Consider the following 13,222-nt stretch of genomic DNA (forward strand, 5'->3'; position numbering starts at 1 on the left):
TTGAATTTGAGAGAGAGAGAGAGAGAGAGAGAGAGAGCTGAGATTGGCAGGCGAGCATTAACGGAAGTGAGAGCTGGAGCGGGTGGGGTTTAAGAGAGGCGGAGGAAGCGTCGGCTGTGCGCGGGCCTCCTTCCTTATCAGTCAGAACAAGAAGATTATTGATGTCGCCGCCGCGCAGCCGCCCCGCGAGCTCTCCGTTACATCCATGTTGTCTCCGGAGAGCGGATCGGCGTCAGCGTTACTAACCGGAGCGTGTTGAACGGATGCGTTTGTGTTTATTCGCCTGTAACATTCGTTGGAATTTATCGGCGAGCGGTACGGAACTTCAAATGGCTGTCGTGCGCGTAGAATGATGTGTTTGCATCCCGCGGCCGTGCTGTGTATCCTTATTAACGTTATGTAAGAACGCAGAGAACGGTACGCGGTAGCGGCCTCTTGTACAGAATTGAGGAGTAATAATGAATAACGCGCAAGATATGTCTCCAGATTTTGTCTTGATGCGACTGGTCTCTGCGGCCGAGTATGACCGCTTGGGCGAGGAGGATAATTTGATGTCGGGTGGTGGTGGAGTGGTTTCCGGATTCGGGAAAGCTGTCTTGGGTCATCATGGCAACAATATCAACAACAACGGGTTTGAATTTGATCCGAACAGCCCCACCGTAGGCCCGGCGCGTCAGAGCGATCCCTCCCCGCGGTATAGTTCACAGCTAGACAGCGGGACGGGAGCTCTTGACGGCGGCGTGACTGTGACTCGACCCTCGGCGCCCGACGCGCCTCCACCGGCCGACTTCGCGGTGGCACAGCGCTTTGACTTCCCGCACGGCGCGGGCCGAGGCTCGCGGGCTCAGCTCATGGTGTTCCAGAACCTCCTGCGGACAAGCGAAGGGATTCTGGAATGCGGCGAGGAGCAGCCTCCCGCGGGCTTCCGGGTGAGCGAGGCTGAGCGGCAGGACTCTGGTGCGATCTGTGTCATCACCGGCGGCGGCGACACGAACTGTAGCGTGGAGGCGCAGCACCGGCGGCTCCAGTGGCACCCGGTAATGAAGCTGTCCAAGGTGGTGTCAGACGAGCAGCCAGGGGTGGAGGGGGGCGGAGGAGGGCTGTGTCACCGGCACCGCCTGGTCTCAGACACCATGGACTGGCCTCCTCTCCTGGACAAGACCCTCCGCTTCGGCATCCTGGACCCCAGAAAGGCCTGCTCGCCCGGGGGGGAGACTAACTCCAGTCACCCCCCCCACCACCACCTGGATGACCCGGTGCTCAACCTGGCCCGCAGGCTGGGGGAGCTGGGTCAGGCATCAGAGAGGCTGCTGAAGGAGGGGGTGGTGGTGGTGGGGGGAGAGGGGGGCCCGCCACGCTGCTCCTGCCACAGCCTCTTGGCTGCGGGCTCCATTGGGGGGGGCGAGGGCCCGGGTGAGACCAGCGACGCCCTGCTGGTCCTGGAGGGACTGGGCTCGGAGGACGTGGGTGAGCTGGGCATGGCGGGGGAGGAGTTTAAAGGCGGGGAGATGGACACGGAGGGCGGGGAGAGGGACACAGGGCAGGAGAGGGCGGGGCTGGGGGTGGGGGTGGGGATGGGGGGGGGCCCGGAGACTGCATTCTCCAGCGGTTCCCTCTCGGGTCTGATGAGGCAGGTGCAGAGGCTGGCGGGGGAAGCCTGCTGTGACTCCCAGGGGTGTCGCCCCCCGCAGGGCGAGCTCGGCGGTGCACCCTCACTCCTTCCCTCCTCCTCCTCCTCCCCCCTTCCCCTGCTGGCCTCAGACCCCACCTCCACCTCCCTGGCTCAGCAGGGGGCAGAAGCCCCCGTCGCCCCCACCTTGGCTGGGTTTCACCCCTCCCAGGACCCCCCCTCCACCTCCCAGTCCCAGCCCCAGAGCAGGGCCACCACACCCAAGCTAGGGGTGGTGCTGGGGGGTGGGGGGCGCACGGCCTCGCCCCTGGTGGTGGAGGGAGGGGGGGCCAGGGTGGGGGAGGGGGAGAAGGTGACGACCAGGGTCAAGGCCAGGAAGGGAGGGTCTCTGAAGGTGCGGCTCAGTAAGCTGTTCAGGACCAAGAGCAGCAGTGGCTCCAGCCACCTCCTGGACAAGAGGCCCTCCCTGGCCTCCTCCACCTCCTCTGGGGGCAGTCTGATGGACGTGTGGGGGTCCTCCAGCACCGAGCAGGACGCAGGGAGGTAAGACTGGGGGGAGGGGGGGGAGGTAGGGTGAGGTGAGGGCGGTGGCATGGGGGGTAAGGTGAGGTGAAGGGGGGGGGCATGTAAGGGGGGGGGGGTGAGTTGAGATGCACTAGTAGAGATGGTGGGTTACTTACATGGAACCATGTATTCAATAGTTACAGTACACCAGGGGAGGCTGGTGGAGGTAGAAATCGGAGGATGGGCTCATTGTAATGCATGTAACGAAATGAGGAATGGTGTCAAACACATGTATCAAACACCCACTGTATACATGGGTCTGCGTATGTATGGTTCTGGAATGTATGTAGATGTATGGTTCTGGAATGTATGTAGATGTATGGTTCTGACCTAGTCTCCTAGGAGCTCTTCAGAGGCTGGAGAACTCTCCCTCCCTCTCTCCCTCCCCCGTAATACTCTGTCCTGCCCCAGTAATGCCCTGTAGTATGCTCCTTGTCCTCTCCCTGCAGCAGACAGCCACGTTGTCTGTGCCCAGAGAGACGTGGTAATAGTTTGTGTGTGTGTGTAATCGTTTTTTAGTGTATTTGTGTGGTAGTAGTTTGTGTGTGTAATAGTTTGTTAGTGTATTTGTGTGGTAATAGTTGTAATCAGCTTTGGTTCTCTGCCCTGCCACTGAGGCACATGTGTTGAGCTGGTTTACGTTGGCAAAATACGGCCCTGGCAGGGCACAACGCGTGTCTGTGCCCCTATGGAGCTAACTAGCTAGCAGACCAGGTGTGTGTGTGTGTGTGTGGTGGTGGGGGGGGGGGGGGGGGGGGGGTCAGAGTTAAGTAGCTGGGGGCTAGGTGGATCAGAGCTAACTAGCTGGCAGACCAGGTGGGAGGGGGCGGGGTCAGAGTTAAGTAGCTGGGGGCTAGGTGGATCAGAGCTAACTAGCTGGCAGACTGGGGAGGGGTGGGGAGGGGTGGATCAGAGAGCTGGCTGGTGAGCCCCAGGCTGGTCTTCTACCCTTGAGAACTAGGCCACCATGTCTCCTGGTCCAGGGGAGGTGGAAATCGGAGGACATTCCTTATTCCATTCCATGCATTACAATGAGCATCGTCCTCTGATTTCTACCTCCACCAGCCTCCCCTGGCGTCAGAGCCTGAGAGGAAGCTTTAGGATGAATGTGGTATGTTCCAGAACTATAGGCTCACATATACTGTTAAGGAAAAGTTCCTCTTGTGTTTGATATAACTTGTTTCTCTCTCTCTCTCTCTCTCCACAGTAAGCTCCAGCTCTCCCGGCCCCAAAGTGCCTTCTCTCCAGTACCCTTCAGCCCTGCCTTCACTGGTAAGTGTGTGTGTGTGTGTGTGTGTGTGTGTGTGTGTGTGTGTGTGTGTGTGTGTGTGTGTGTGTGTGTGTGTGTGTATGGAGTGTGCAGCTTGCATACATTTCTGTGTGTTATAGTTCATAGAATATCTTTCTCTTCTGTTTTCCTCTCTGTTTCTAATGCTCTCTCTCTCTCTCTCTCTCTCTCTCCCTCTTTCTTTCTCTCTGTTTTCTCCTCTTCCCTCCCTGGTCTCTCTGTCCTCCAGGTGAGACTGTGTCCTTGGTAGATGTGGATATTTCCCGCCGAGGGGCCAACTCTCTGCACCCCCCGACACCCCCTCCTCCGCCCAGACGAAGCCTTAGTCTCCTGGGTACTTTCTTCTTTCTCTCGATGCTTCCCTTTTTTTCTTCTTTTTTTTCCCCCCTCTCTTGCTCTGTCAAACCACACACAACTCTGCTGTCTCTGTCCTGCCCTTCCTCCTTCTCCTGTCACACATCTCCTTTTCATCTTCTCTTTTTATTTTACACACACACACACACACACACACACCCCTCTCCTGGGTCCGACATGGCTGCCAAGAATGAATGCATGTGGCAGTGACTCCACTCAAGTTCAAAGGTTTAAAGTTTCTTAGTGTCAGATTGGCAGACAGAAACCATTGTTGATATTTACAATAACAATCTCCTGCTCCTGTTTATACCTATATTTATACATGTCCCCACAATAAGATACAACGGTACATGTGTAGCAATGGAGGGACAGCTAAACGGTTCTGGCTGTGTTCACTTGCTGTCCTGATTCTATCTGTCCTGTTCGTGACTTGACGTGTCTCACCGCAGGAGGCCGCTGGTCACGTTCTCCATCCTCCCATTCTCAACAGTCAGGAACCATCACAGTATCCAATACCGGGGAGGCTGCTGGAGGTCGACATCGGAGGACGGGCCCGTCGTAATGCATGAAACGGAATGAGGAACGGTATCAAGCACGCGTGTCAAACATTCCGTTCCTTCCGTGCATCACAATGAGCCCGTCCTCCGATGTCTACCTCCCCTGGCTGGGCCCGTGTGCCGCTGTGTCCACCCAGCTCAGGCAGGCAGAAGGGTGTCTACCTCCCCTGGGTAAGAGGAAGGGACAGGTGGCCCACCAGGCGTGTCTAAGCCCGGGTGAATCTGAGGACAGTCTTCGCTCTGTGTTTATTGTTGGTTGGAGCGGTGAGTCATCGTCTCTCTGCGGTTTCAGATGCGTTGGTCTTGTGATTTCTGCGACGGCACACGGTCAGAATAGCAGAAGAGAGAGAGAGAGAGAGAGATAGTTGTGGTTTAGTTCTACGTCGCTCTCAGACACTGTGGGTCTGTCAACTGACAACTGTTTCTCTGTTTCTCAATTATCTCTGTTCTTCCTCTAGTTGTGTGTGTGTGTGTGTGTGACTCTTAACTGTGTGTGTGTTTCAGATACGTTCCTGCGGGGCCTCCCTCGGCCTGTGCCCCTGCAGCCGGACGGACAGACCCCAGCCAGGGAACAGCGCCCTCTGCTGTGCCCTCTGAGTCGCCCCGACGCCAGCAGCTTCGCTACTAGCCTGAGAGAACTGGAGAAGGTAGCACACACACACACCGACGCACATGCACACACAAACATACAAAGACACACACAGAGAGACACGCACCCACACAGAGACACACACATACACACACACATACACACAGACGCACGCACACACACACAGAGACGCACACACACACACAAACACAGTTTGTGGGCAACAACTTAAAATGGTGTGTGTGTGTGTGTGTGATGTCTCCCCCCAGTGTGGCTGGTACTGGGGTCCTATGAACTGGGAGGATGCGGAGATGAAGCTGAAGGGGAAGCCTGACGGGTCGTTCCTGGTGAGGGACAGCTCTGACCCCCGCTACATCCTCAGCCTCAGCTTCCGCTCGCAGGGGGTCACCCACCACACACGCATGGAGCACTACAGAGGTGAGTCTCACACACACACACACACACACACAGTAGATACGCACGCACTCACACTCGCAGTTGACACACAGTTAGACACACACACACACACACACAGGTTTAGAGTAGTGTCTTCCTGCCTCCCCCTGACTTGTGTCTTCCTCTGGCCTGACAGGAACCTTCAGTCTGTGGTGTCACCCCAAGTTTGAGGACCGCTGCCACTCGGTGGTGGAGTTCATCGAGCGTGCCATCATGCACTCCAAGAACGGCAAATTCCTTTACTTCCTGCGGTCGCGAGTCCCTGGTAAGAACCCACCAATCAGGGAGTAGGACAGGAGAGCTACTAAACTAACCCACCAATCAGGGTGTTTGTTTTGATACAAAAAATATATAATTGTCTGTCTCTCTCCCTCTCCCCCCCGTCTCTCTCTCTCTCTCTCTCTCTCTCTCTCTCTCTCTCTCCTCTCCCCCCCCGTCTCTCTCGCCCTCTCCCTCTCCCCCCCCCCCCCGTCTCTCTCTCCCTCCCTCCCTCCCCCCCTCCCCCAGGTCTTCCCCCTACCCCAGTGCAGCTCCTGTACCCAGTGTCTCGTTTCAGCAGTGTTAAGTCCCTGCAGCATCTCTGTCGCTTCTGCATCCGCCAGATGGTCCGCATCGACCACATCCAGGAGCTCCCGCTGCCCACGTACGTAGAAATACAACACACAGAGCTGCCCACGTACGTAGAAATACAACACACAGAGCTGCCCACGTACGTAACCTATAAATACAACACACAGAGCTGCCCATGTATGTAACCTAGACATACAGCACATAGAACTGTCCACGTATGGAGCATAGAAATACAGCATATAGAACTAGACACAGTGTGTAATGCTCTCCTCCTCCCCCAGGCCTCTCATCGTCTACCTGAGGAAGTTCTACTACTACGACCCCGAGGAGGAGATGTACCTGTCAATCAAGGAGACGGGGCGGGACACTGCCGCTCAGCCAGGGGTGGAGTCTCAGACGTAGCGCTGGAATATCATTGGATGAAGTGAGTGACGGACATTTCGAGATTGGTTACGCTCATCGGTTACGATTTAAATATAAAATGTAAAAATGCTTCTGAAGGTTTTGATCTCCTTTTGGAAGAGCTCAGTTCATTCTCTGTCTCCTACCCGAGTTAGCCCATCTCTACCAAAGGCCATGGCTGGGGCCAGCATGGCCGTCCATTAGATTGCTGTGTATTCTGTGTGTTTAACTCATTCAGTGCTGAGGGTGAATGAAGCCGCCCTTATCGTCAACGTTCTAGAGCGCCTAGGTTGACTTTACTTCACCAAAAATGCATAAGTGATGATGCTTCATTTTGTAGCCAATCAATGTGTTGTTGCTAGGTAAACACCACATAGAACACTCGGCCCTCTAGGTGGTGAGTGTTCCGGAATGCTTTGGCAGTTATTGAGTTAACCTCCGTGTCATTTGTTGTTTTCAGGGTTTTTTTTTAATATATACGTGGACCGCTCACCTGAGGACTGGCGCTCACTGTGATTGGTTGACAGTCTCACTCAGACGCTTCTGTGACAGACTGCAACCAATCAGGGCTTTCGGTTTTGGCTCGGTATCCGGGCGGCTTTTGGCGGGGTTTCAGATGATCCGCCCTCCTTGTTCTGATTGGCCCTGGGAGAGCAGAGGAAGGGCAGGGGATGTTCCGTTGGTCGCTGACCAATCGATAACTCGGGCTGACTAGCCACCCCCCCCCCCCCCCCCCCCCCTCCCCCCCAGCTAAGACCGGATGTTACTGCAACATTGAGAAAATGTCAACACTGGAGACATCGTCTGCGGCGGGGGACAGTGAAGCTGTGGAGCACCCGGAGCTTACGGCTGATAGCTCACAGACACTTGTTGTTATGTCAAATACTTGAACTGTGCTTGATTGATCTGCTCAGAGTTCAGACCGTCTGGGACCTTTCCATTGGTGTGATTGCATCAGGCGAACTAAACCAAGGGCAGCTCAAGTATTTGAAAGTATTTAGACGTATTGGACCCTGGTCTGCTAGCTTGAGGGAGAAGGAGAAGGAGAAGGAGCAGGAGCAGGAGCAGGAGCAGGAGCAGGAGAAGGAGCAGGAGAAGGAGCCAAACCGGAGTTTGGGACTTGATGCACTGGAAGCTTATTTTGTACTGTGAGATGGTCTGGAGCATAAAGACATTGACCACTACTGTATGTCAACCAAGACGGAGAGACTGTACTAACCTTAGAGGACAGAGCAGAGGTCGATATGTATGGTACCTTAGAACAGAAGAGAGGTCTATCAATGGTACTAACCTTAGAGGACAGAGCAGAGGTCGATATGTATGGTACCTTAGAACAGAAGAGAGGTCTATCAATGGTACTAACCTTAGAGGACAGAGCAGAGGTCGATATGTATGGTACCTTAGAACAGAAGAGAGGTCTATCAATGGTACTAACCTTCTGAAGTCATGCATTTACAGTGCAGAGAGTGTGTGTGTGTGTGTGTGTGTGTGTGTGTGTGTGTGTGTGTGTGTGTGTGTGTGTGTGTGTGTGTGTGTGTACGTACGTGTGTGTACGTACGTGTGTGTACGTGTGTGTGTACGTGTACACACCAGAGTTAATAGCTGAGATGTAACATCATTAGCTGATATGTCTCTCTCTCTCTGGAGCTCTTGCAAGTCATTGGGCAGATGTGTTACCAGAACAAATAATAATAAAACTGTTGATGGAATTAAAGAAATGAGACAACTGTCTTATGTTCTGTAGTGTACTGTTGGGGGGACGACGACATAGCTAGTCACCAGGGGGCAACACAACTCCATCTCTTGCTGAAGGACCAATCAAATCAAAGTTTATTTGTCATATGCCCAGGATACAGCAGTAAATGGTCCAATGAAATGCTTTTACTGAGCTACTTCTCAACAGCCAATACAATGATAGGAACAACATATCAGTGTAATAACAATACAATCAATAGTAAGAGTGTCAATAGTAGGACAATTAATAATAATAACAATTGATAATAGTAAGACTGTCATGGACATGTCAAGCTGGGTTTAAGGGCGATTGAAGAGTGAAGTCAGAAATCATTAAAAAAAAGAAGAAAAAAGTGTGGATTGTTCTCCTCCGATCATCTCCAATGACAAGATTGGATTATCTGTATATACAGACATTATATCCATATATTATTATATATACAACAGCTTCATAAAGTATTCAGACCCCTTCACTTTTGTGTTATAGACTCAATTTAAAATGGATTAAATGCTTTTCTTTTGCCATCAATCCACACACAACACCCCATAATTTCAAAGTGAAATGTATTAAAATTTAAATACAGAAATATCTCATTTACATAAGTATTCAGACCCCTTTGCTCTGACACTCTTAAAATGAGCTCAAATGCAGAAATGTCATCAACAAGTCACTCAATAAGTTGAATGGAGTCCATCTCATGCTTGTCTGCATGATAGCTTGCCTGCCCTGGACAGGAAGAGGAGGGGCTGAATGAAGTTCCCGAAAAACACGAAGGACAATGCTATGGGAAACAGGTCACAGAAAACCACCTTGCCCAACATCTTATCTTTCACTGCAACAACAGCGATGATGGGGGTGTAACAGACCACCAGCATGATCTGGATGAACACTACTGTGATGAACGCTCTCCTTTTGGTCTGGTTCATTCCCCCCCCCTCTCCCTCTCTCCTCCTATCCCCCCCTCCCTCCCTCCTCCTATCCCCCTCTCCCTCCCTCCTCATCTCCCTCTCTCCGTCCCCGGGTGGCGGGCGCCTCAGGACCCTGAGGATGGACAGACTGCAGTAGGAGTCCACGGCCAGCAGAGAAACAAGCATGGCTGATAGGCAAATCAAGGACCGGAAGTAGATCAGACAGAATGACACCGTGAGGGTCAGCAGCCAGACCACGCCCAGACCCTGCAGCTTATACCTGGGAGCCCTGTACCTGCAACGACGGAGGGAAGGAAGAGACAGATCATAGGACAACATGGAGAAGGAATAATAATAATAATAATAATAATAATAATAATAATACATTCAATTTCAAAGCACCTTTCTCAGACTCAAGAACACAAAAAAAAAAAAAAAATACAAAAAGATAAAATTGAAGATAAGTAATTTAAAGATAAATAAATAAATAAACTAATAAAAACTTGTGGAAGAGCTCAGGCAACTACAGGGGACAGTGTTACTCAGGACCCATGCCGTGCTGTAGGAGGACGAGGTGACAACAGACAGGTCATGGTGGTGCACAGTAAACTGTTCCAGGTGAAGGTAGCGTACCTGAGGTAGGTGATGGGATGCACCACAGCCAGGTATCTCTCCACACACACCAGACACAGCATCAGGGGCCTGCCGATGAAGACGAAGCCAAAGAAGAATGCCATTCCAATGAACACATCGTAGCTACGCCACACAAACTGGTTCAGGTTGAAGAGGACGCTGACGATAGGGACACACAGCAGCTCCATACATGCCAGGTTGAGGCTGAGGATCTCTGAGGGGGGGATAGCAACCCCCCTGGCCCTCCATGCCCCCCCCAGGATCAGCCCCAGCACCCAGGTGTTGGTGGGGAGACCCAGCAGGAACTCCAGAACCAGGGTAGCAGACAGGACCCAGTACCCCTCCTGTCTGTCCCCACACCCGGTCAACCACATCTGGGCTATGGTGAGCTTGTGGGAGGGGGAGGGGGAGGTCATGGAGGTGTTGTCCACTGGGGGATGGAGAGTGGTGTTATCCTCATTGGTCAGGTTGGTCCAGGCTGCAGCCATAGCTCAGTCTGCGGAAAGACCAAGAAGGAGGAGTCAGTGATGTCATAAAATGCTGTTGTTTTTTTGTTGGCAACTTTTATTATTATTATTTGTTCATGTAATTAAAAAAAATGATGTCAGAGCTATGTTGTATATAATATGTTGACATACATGGTACTCTCATAGAACATTGCATATTTGCTTTTTCTCAATCATATCCCTGGTGTCGGGAATAAAGTTCCTAAGACTCCCTCTATCTATACAGCCTCCACAGATTTTAAACTGAAAATAAGTGTTTTGAATGAAAGAATGATTATATTTTGTAGTAAAGTTTCTTTGCGGCATTGACAGAATGATTTATTGATCCCACTTCTCTCTCCACAGCCTGCATTGGCCTTATCGTTCAATTCCATGAAATGTTTGTGTGTGGGACCGGCCAGGGTCTCCCACATGTAAGACTTACCGTAGCCTGCTGAGCTAAAGCCTAGGCATACCTAGAGAACGCATGTCTTCATATTAATAAGAGCAAAATTGTCACACTATAGTACATATTTTTCTTTAATATGTTTTTAGGGCATTTCTGCTTTATTGGGATAGAGATAGTAGAGATTGACAGGAAGGATGGGTGAGAGAGAGGAGGGATGACATGCAGGATATGTCGATGGCTGGAATCGAACCAGGGACCTTGCAATGATACGGTATGCGCCTTCGTGCCACTTGAGTGCCTCCTACTAGAATGTAAAGTAACCTTCCAATGTCTTCTCTACATAGTTCTAGAATATTCAGGAGACACTCTGGATGTTTAGAGACTGGTCGGGGACCGTGACAGATGAAAGACTACAGCATCATTATGGAAATGTGCATACACCTGTCCACGCCCTAGTCAAATGAACACCTGTCTGTCAAAAGCTGCTGATCAACAGCTTTGTCAGATTTCAGGTTGTATGTAATGATATATTGAGCCTGCCTCTGCAAAATGGTCTTTCTTAGATTTGTCTGATTTGCTTTACCAATTACTTCTTGAAATGTGAAAGGTCTTACAGGAAAAAAGTTGGGTAAAAGGAAATCCCAAAGGCATTGGGAAACACATTTGGTTTTACACCATTTCCACCATTCACAAACCCCTTAATCATTCTGCAAGTGCAGCTCAACAATCTGCAACTGCAGCACAGGGAGACCACATTGGATTTCAAGTCTCAACCACTCTGCCATCACAGAGGCCCTTTGCATTTCACTGTTTTACAGACATTATATCCATATATTATTATATATACAACAGCTTCGTAAAGTATTCAGACCCCTTCACTTTTGTGTTATAGACTCAATTTAAAATGGATTAAAGGCTTTTTTTTCAATCCACAATCCACACACAACACAACACAACACAACTTACAGTTTTCTAAGCTACTTCTTGAAAAGGGTTTGAAAGGAAATCCCAAACGCATTGCGAACCACATTTATGTTTAGCACATTTAACATATACACATAGTATTTTTAGAGATATCACAATGTAGACATAGTAATATTATAGATGATAGATCATAGGTCATAATAGATGTTATCAGAGACAGACCTTGAACAGAGATGGTATCTCACCTTTTCATGCAGCCTCAACACAGCAGGCAGGGAGTGGCAGGTGAACTGAAGGTGTCCCAACAGGTGTCCTACACTTACGTCTCAGGCAGGTATGGTTCATATGGCCAGGGTCAATTACACATCACATGACAGTGTATTTTTGCATCGGTGAATATGTAAATGTTGTTCCATATAGGAAAGGTTACACACACACACACACACACACACACACACACACACACGCCTGCTAGATTGCAGCACAGGATGAGTTGGGATTGATATACTAACAAATACACTCACCAAACACTTTATTAGGAACACCATGTGCATCCCTTCATGGCCACAATCTACTTCCATCATGATAATGCACCATGTCACAAAGCAAAAGTCATCTCAAACTGGTTTCATGAACATGATAATGAGTTCAGTGTTCTTCAGTGGCCTTCCCAGTCACCGGATCTGAATCCAATAGAACACCTTTGGGATGTGGTAGAACGGGAGATTCACAGCTTGAAAGTGCACCTGAAAAATCTGCAGGAATGGCGTGATGCAATCATGTCATCAGGGACCAGAATCTCAAAGGAATGTTTCCAACATTTTGTGAAATTAATGCCACGAAAATTGAAGCTGTTCAGTGAGTGTATATGCACCGCTCTTGTGATCAGAACTGTTTACCGGGTCCAGACGGGTGCACTCAGGTAAATCACCTGTAGGCCTTGTGTCATTCACCCGAATCATTTCATCCTCTTCACTCACTTTAGCCACTATGTCATTCTCCCTTCAAAAGTCACCAGAATTGCTTGTTTAACAGCAGCACTTTCTCTGGGGACAAGGGGGGGGGGTGTTTATTTAGGGACAGAGGAAGTATATTTTGTGAGGGGATGCTGCCTAAAATGTTGTGAAGGGGGTGAAAAGGGGGGGTGGGGGGGTGTGCCTTGTAACCCAGGGGAAATGTTGTATCCCAGAGGAAATGTTGTAACCCAGGGGAAATGTTGTAACCCACGGGAAATGTTGTAACCCAGGGGAAATGTTGTAACCCAGGGGAAATGTTGTATATCACTTGTTAGACAAGCAATTCTGTTCATGGGCAACGTGGTGAAACGTGATGAAAGCAATGTAGTTGACCACCAACATGACCTGGATGATCACCTTTGCTGTACTGTTACACCTGTCCTTACTCTTTCTCAACTAGTTCTGAATGTTCATTCTAGTTTGGAACGTTCTAGTTAGTTCTGAATGTTCTAGTTAGTTCTGAATGTTAGTTCTAGTTCTGAATGTTCACTCTAGTTCTGAATGTTCCAGTTAGTTCTGAATGTTCATTCTAGTTCTGAATGTTCATTCTAGTTCTGAATGTTCATTCTAATTCTGAATGTTCATTCTAGTTCTGAATGTTCATTCTAGTTCTGAATGTTCATTCTAGTTCTGAATGTTCATTCTAATTCTGAATGTTCATTCTAGTTCTGAATGTTCATTCTAGTTCTGAATGTTCACTCT

At 50.1% G+C, this 13,222-nt stretch overlaps 1 protein-coding gene across 2 annotated transcripts; it reads left to right on the top strand.

Annotated features, from left to right (window-relative positions):
• The first annotated feature begins 226 nt into the window (after nucleotides 1-226).
• Nucleotides 227-8,098, top strand: LOC310810304 (uncharacterized protein). 2 transcript variants are annotated; one of them, XM_083678001.1, is made up of 9 exons: nucleotides 227-2,173; nucleotides 3,402-3,466; nucleotides 3,712-3,816; nucleotides 4,898-5,040; nucleotides 5,252-5,420; nucleotides 5,575-5,703; nucleotides 5,946-6,081; nucleotides 6,290-6,432; nucleotides 6,871-8,098. In XM_083678001.1, the coding sequence occupies exons 1-8, from the start codon at nucleotides 459-461 to the stop codon at nucleotides 6,408-6,410; spliced, it is 2,583 nt and encodes an 860-aa protein (XP_083534127.1). In that variant the 5' UTR covers nucleotides 227-458; the 3' UTR covers nucleotides 6,411-6,432; nucleotides 6,871-8,098. The 2 variants fall into 2 exon arrangements, with proteins under 2 accessions (XP_083534127.1, XP_083534128.1); XM_083678002.1 differs by lacking the exon at nucleotides 3,712-3,816.
• The last annotated feature ends 5,124 nt before the right edge of the window (nucleotides 8,099-13,222 follow it).

This window comes from Argentina silus (assembly GCF_951799395.1).
Source record: "Argentina silus genome assembly, chromosome: 9".
Lineage (NCBI taxonomy): Eukaryota > Metazoa > Chordata > Actinopteri > Argentiniformes > Argentinidae > Argentina > Argentina silus.

Bases quoted from the DNA above. Each gene is read 5' to 3' on its own strand.
- LOC310810304 (XM_083678001.1), top strand. From the start codon at position 459: ATGAATAACGCGCAAGATATGTCTCCAGATTTTGTCTTGATGCGACTG. The intron at 2,174-3,401 runs GTAAGACTGGGG...CTCTCTCCACAG, and splicing joins ACCGAGCAGGACGCAGGGAG to TAAGCTCCAGCTCTCCCGGC. The intron at 5,041-5,251 runs GTAGCACACACA...GTCTCCCCCCAG, and splicing joins GCCTGAGAGAACTGGAGAAG to TGTGGCTGGTACTGGGGTCC.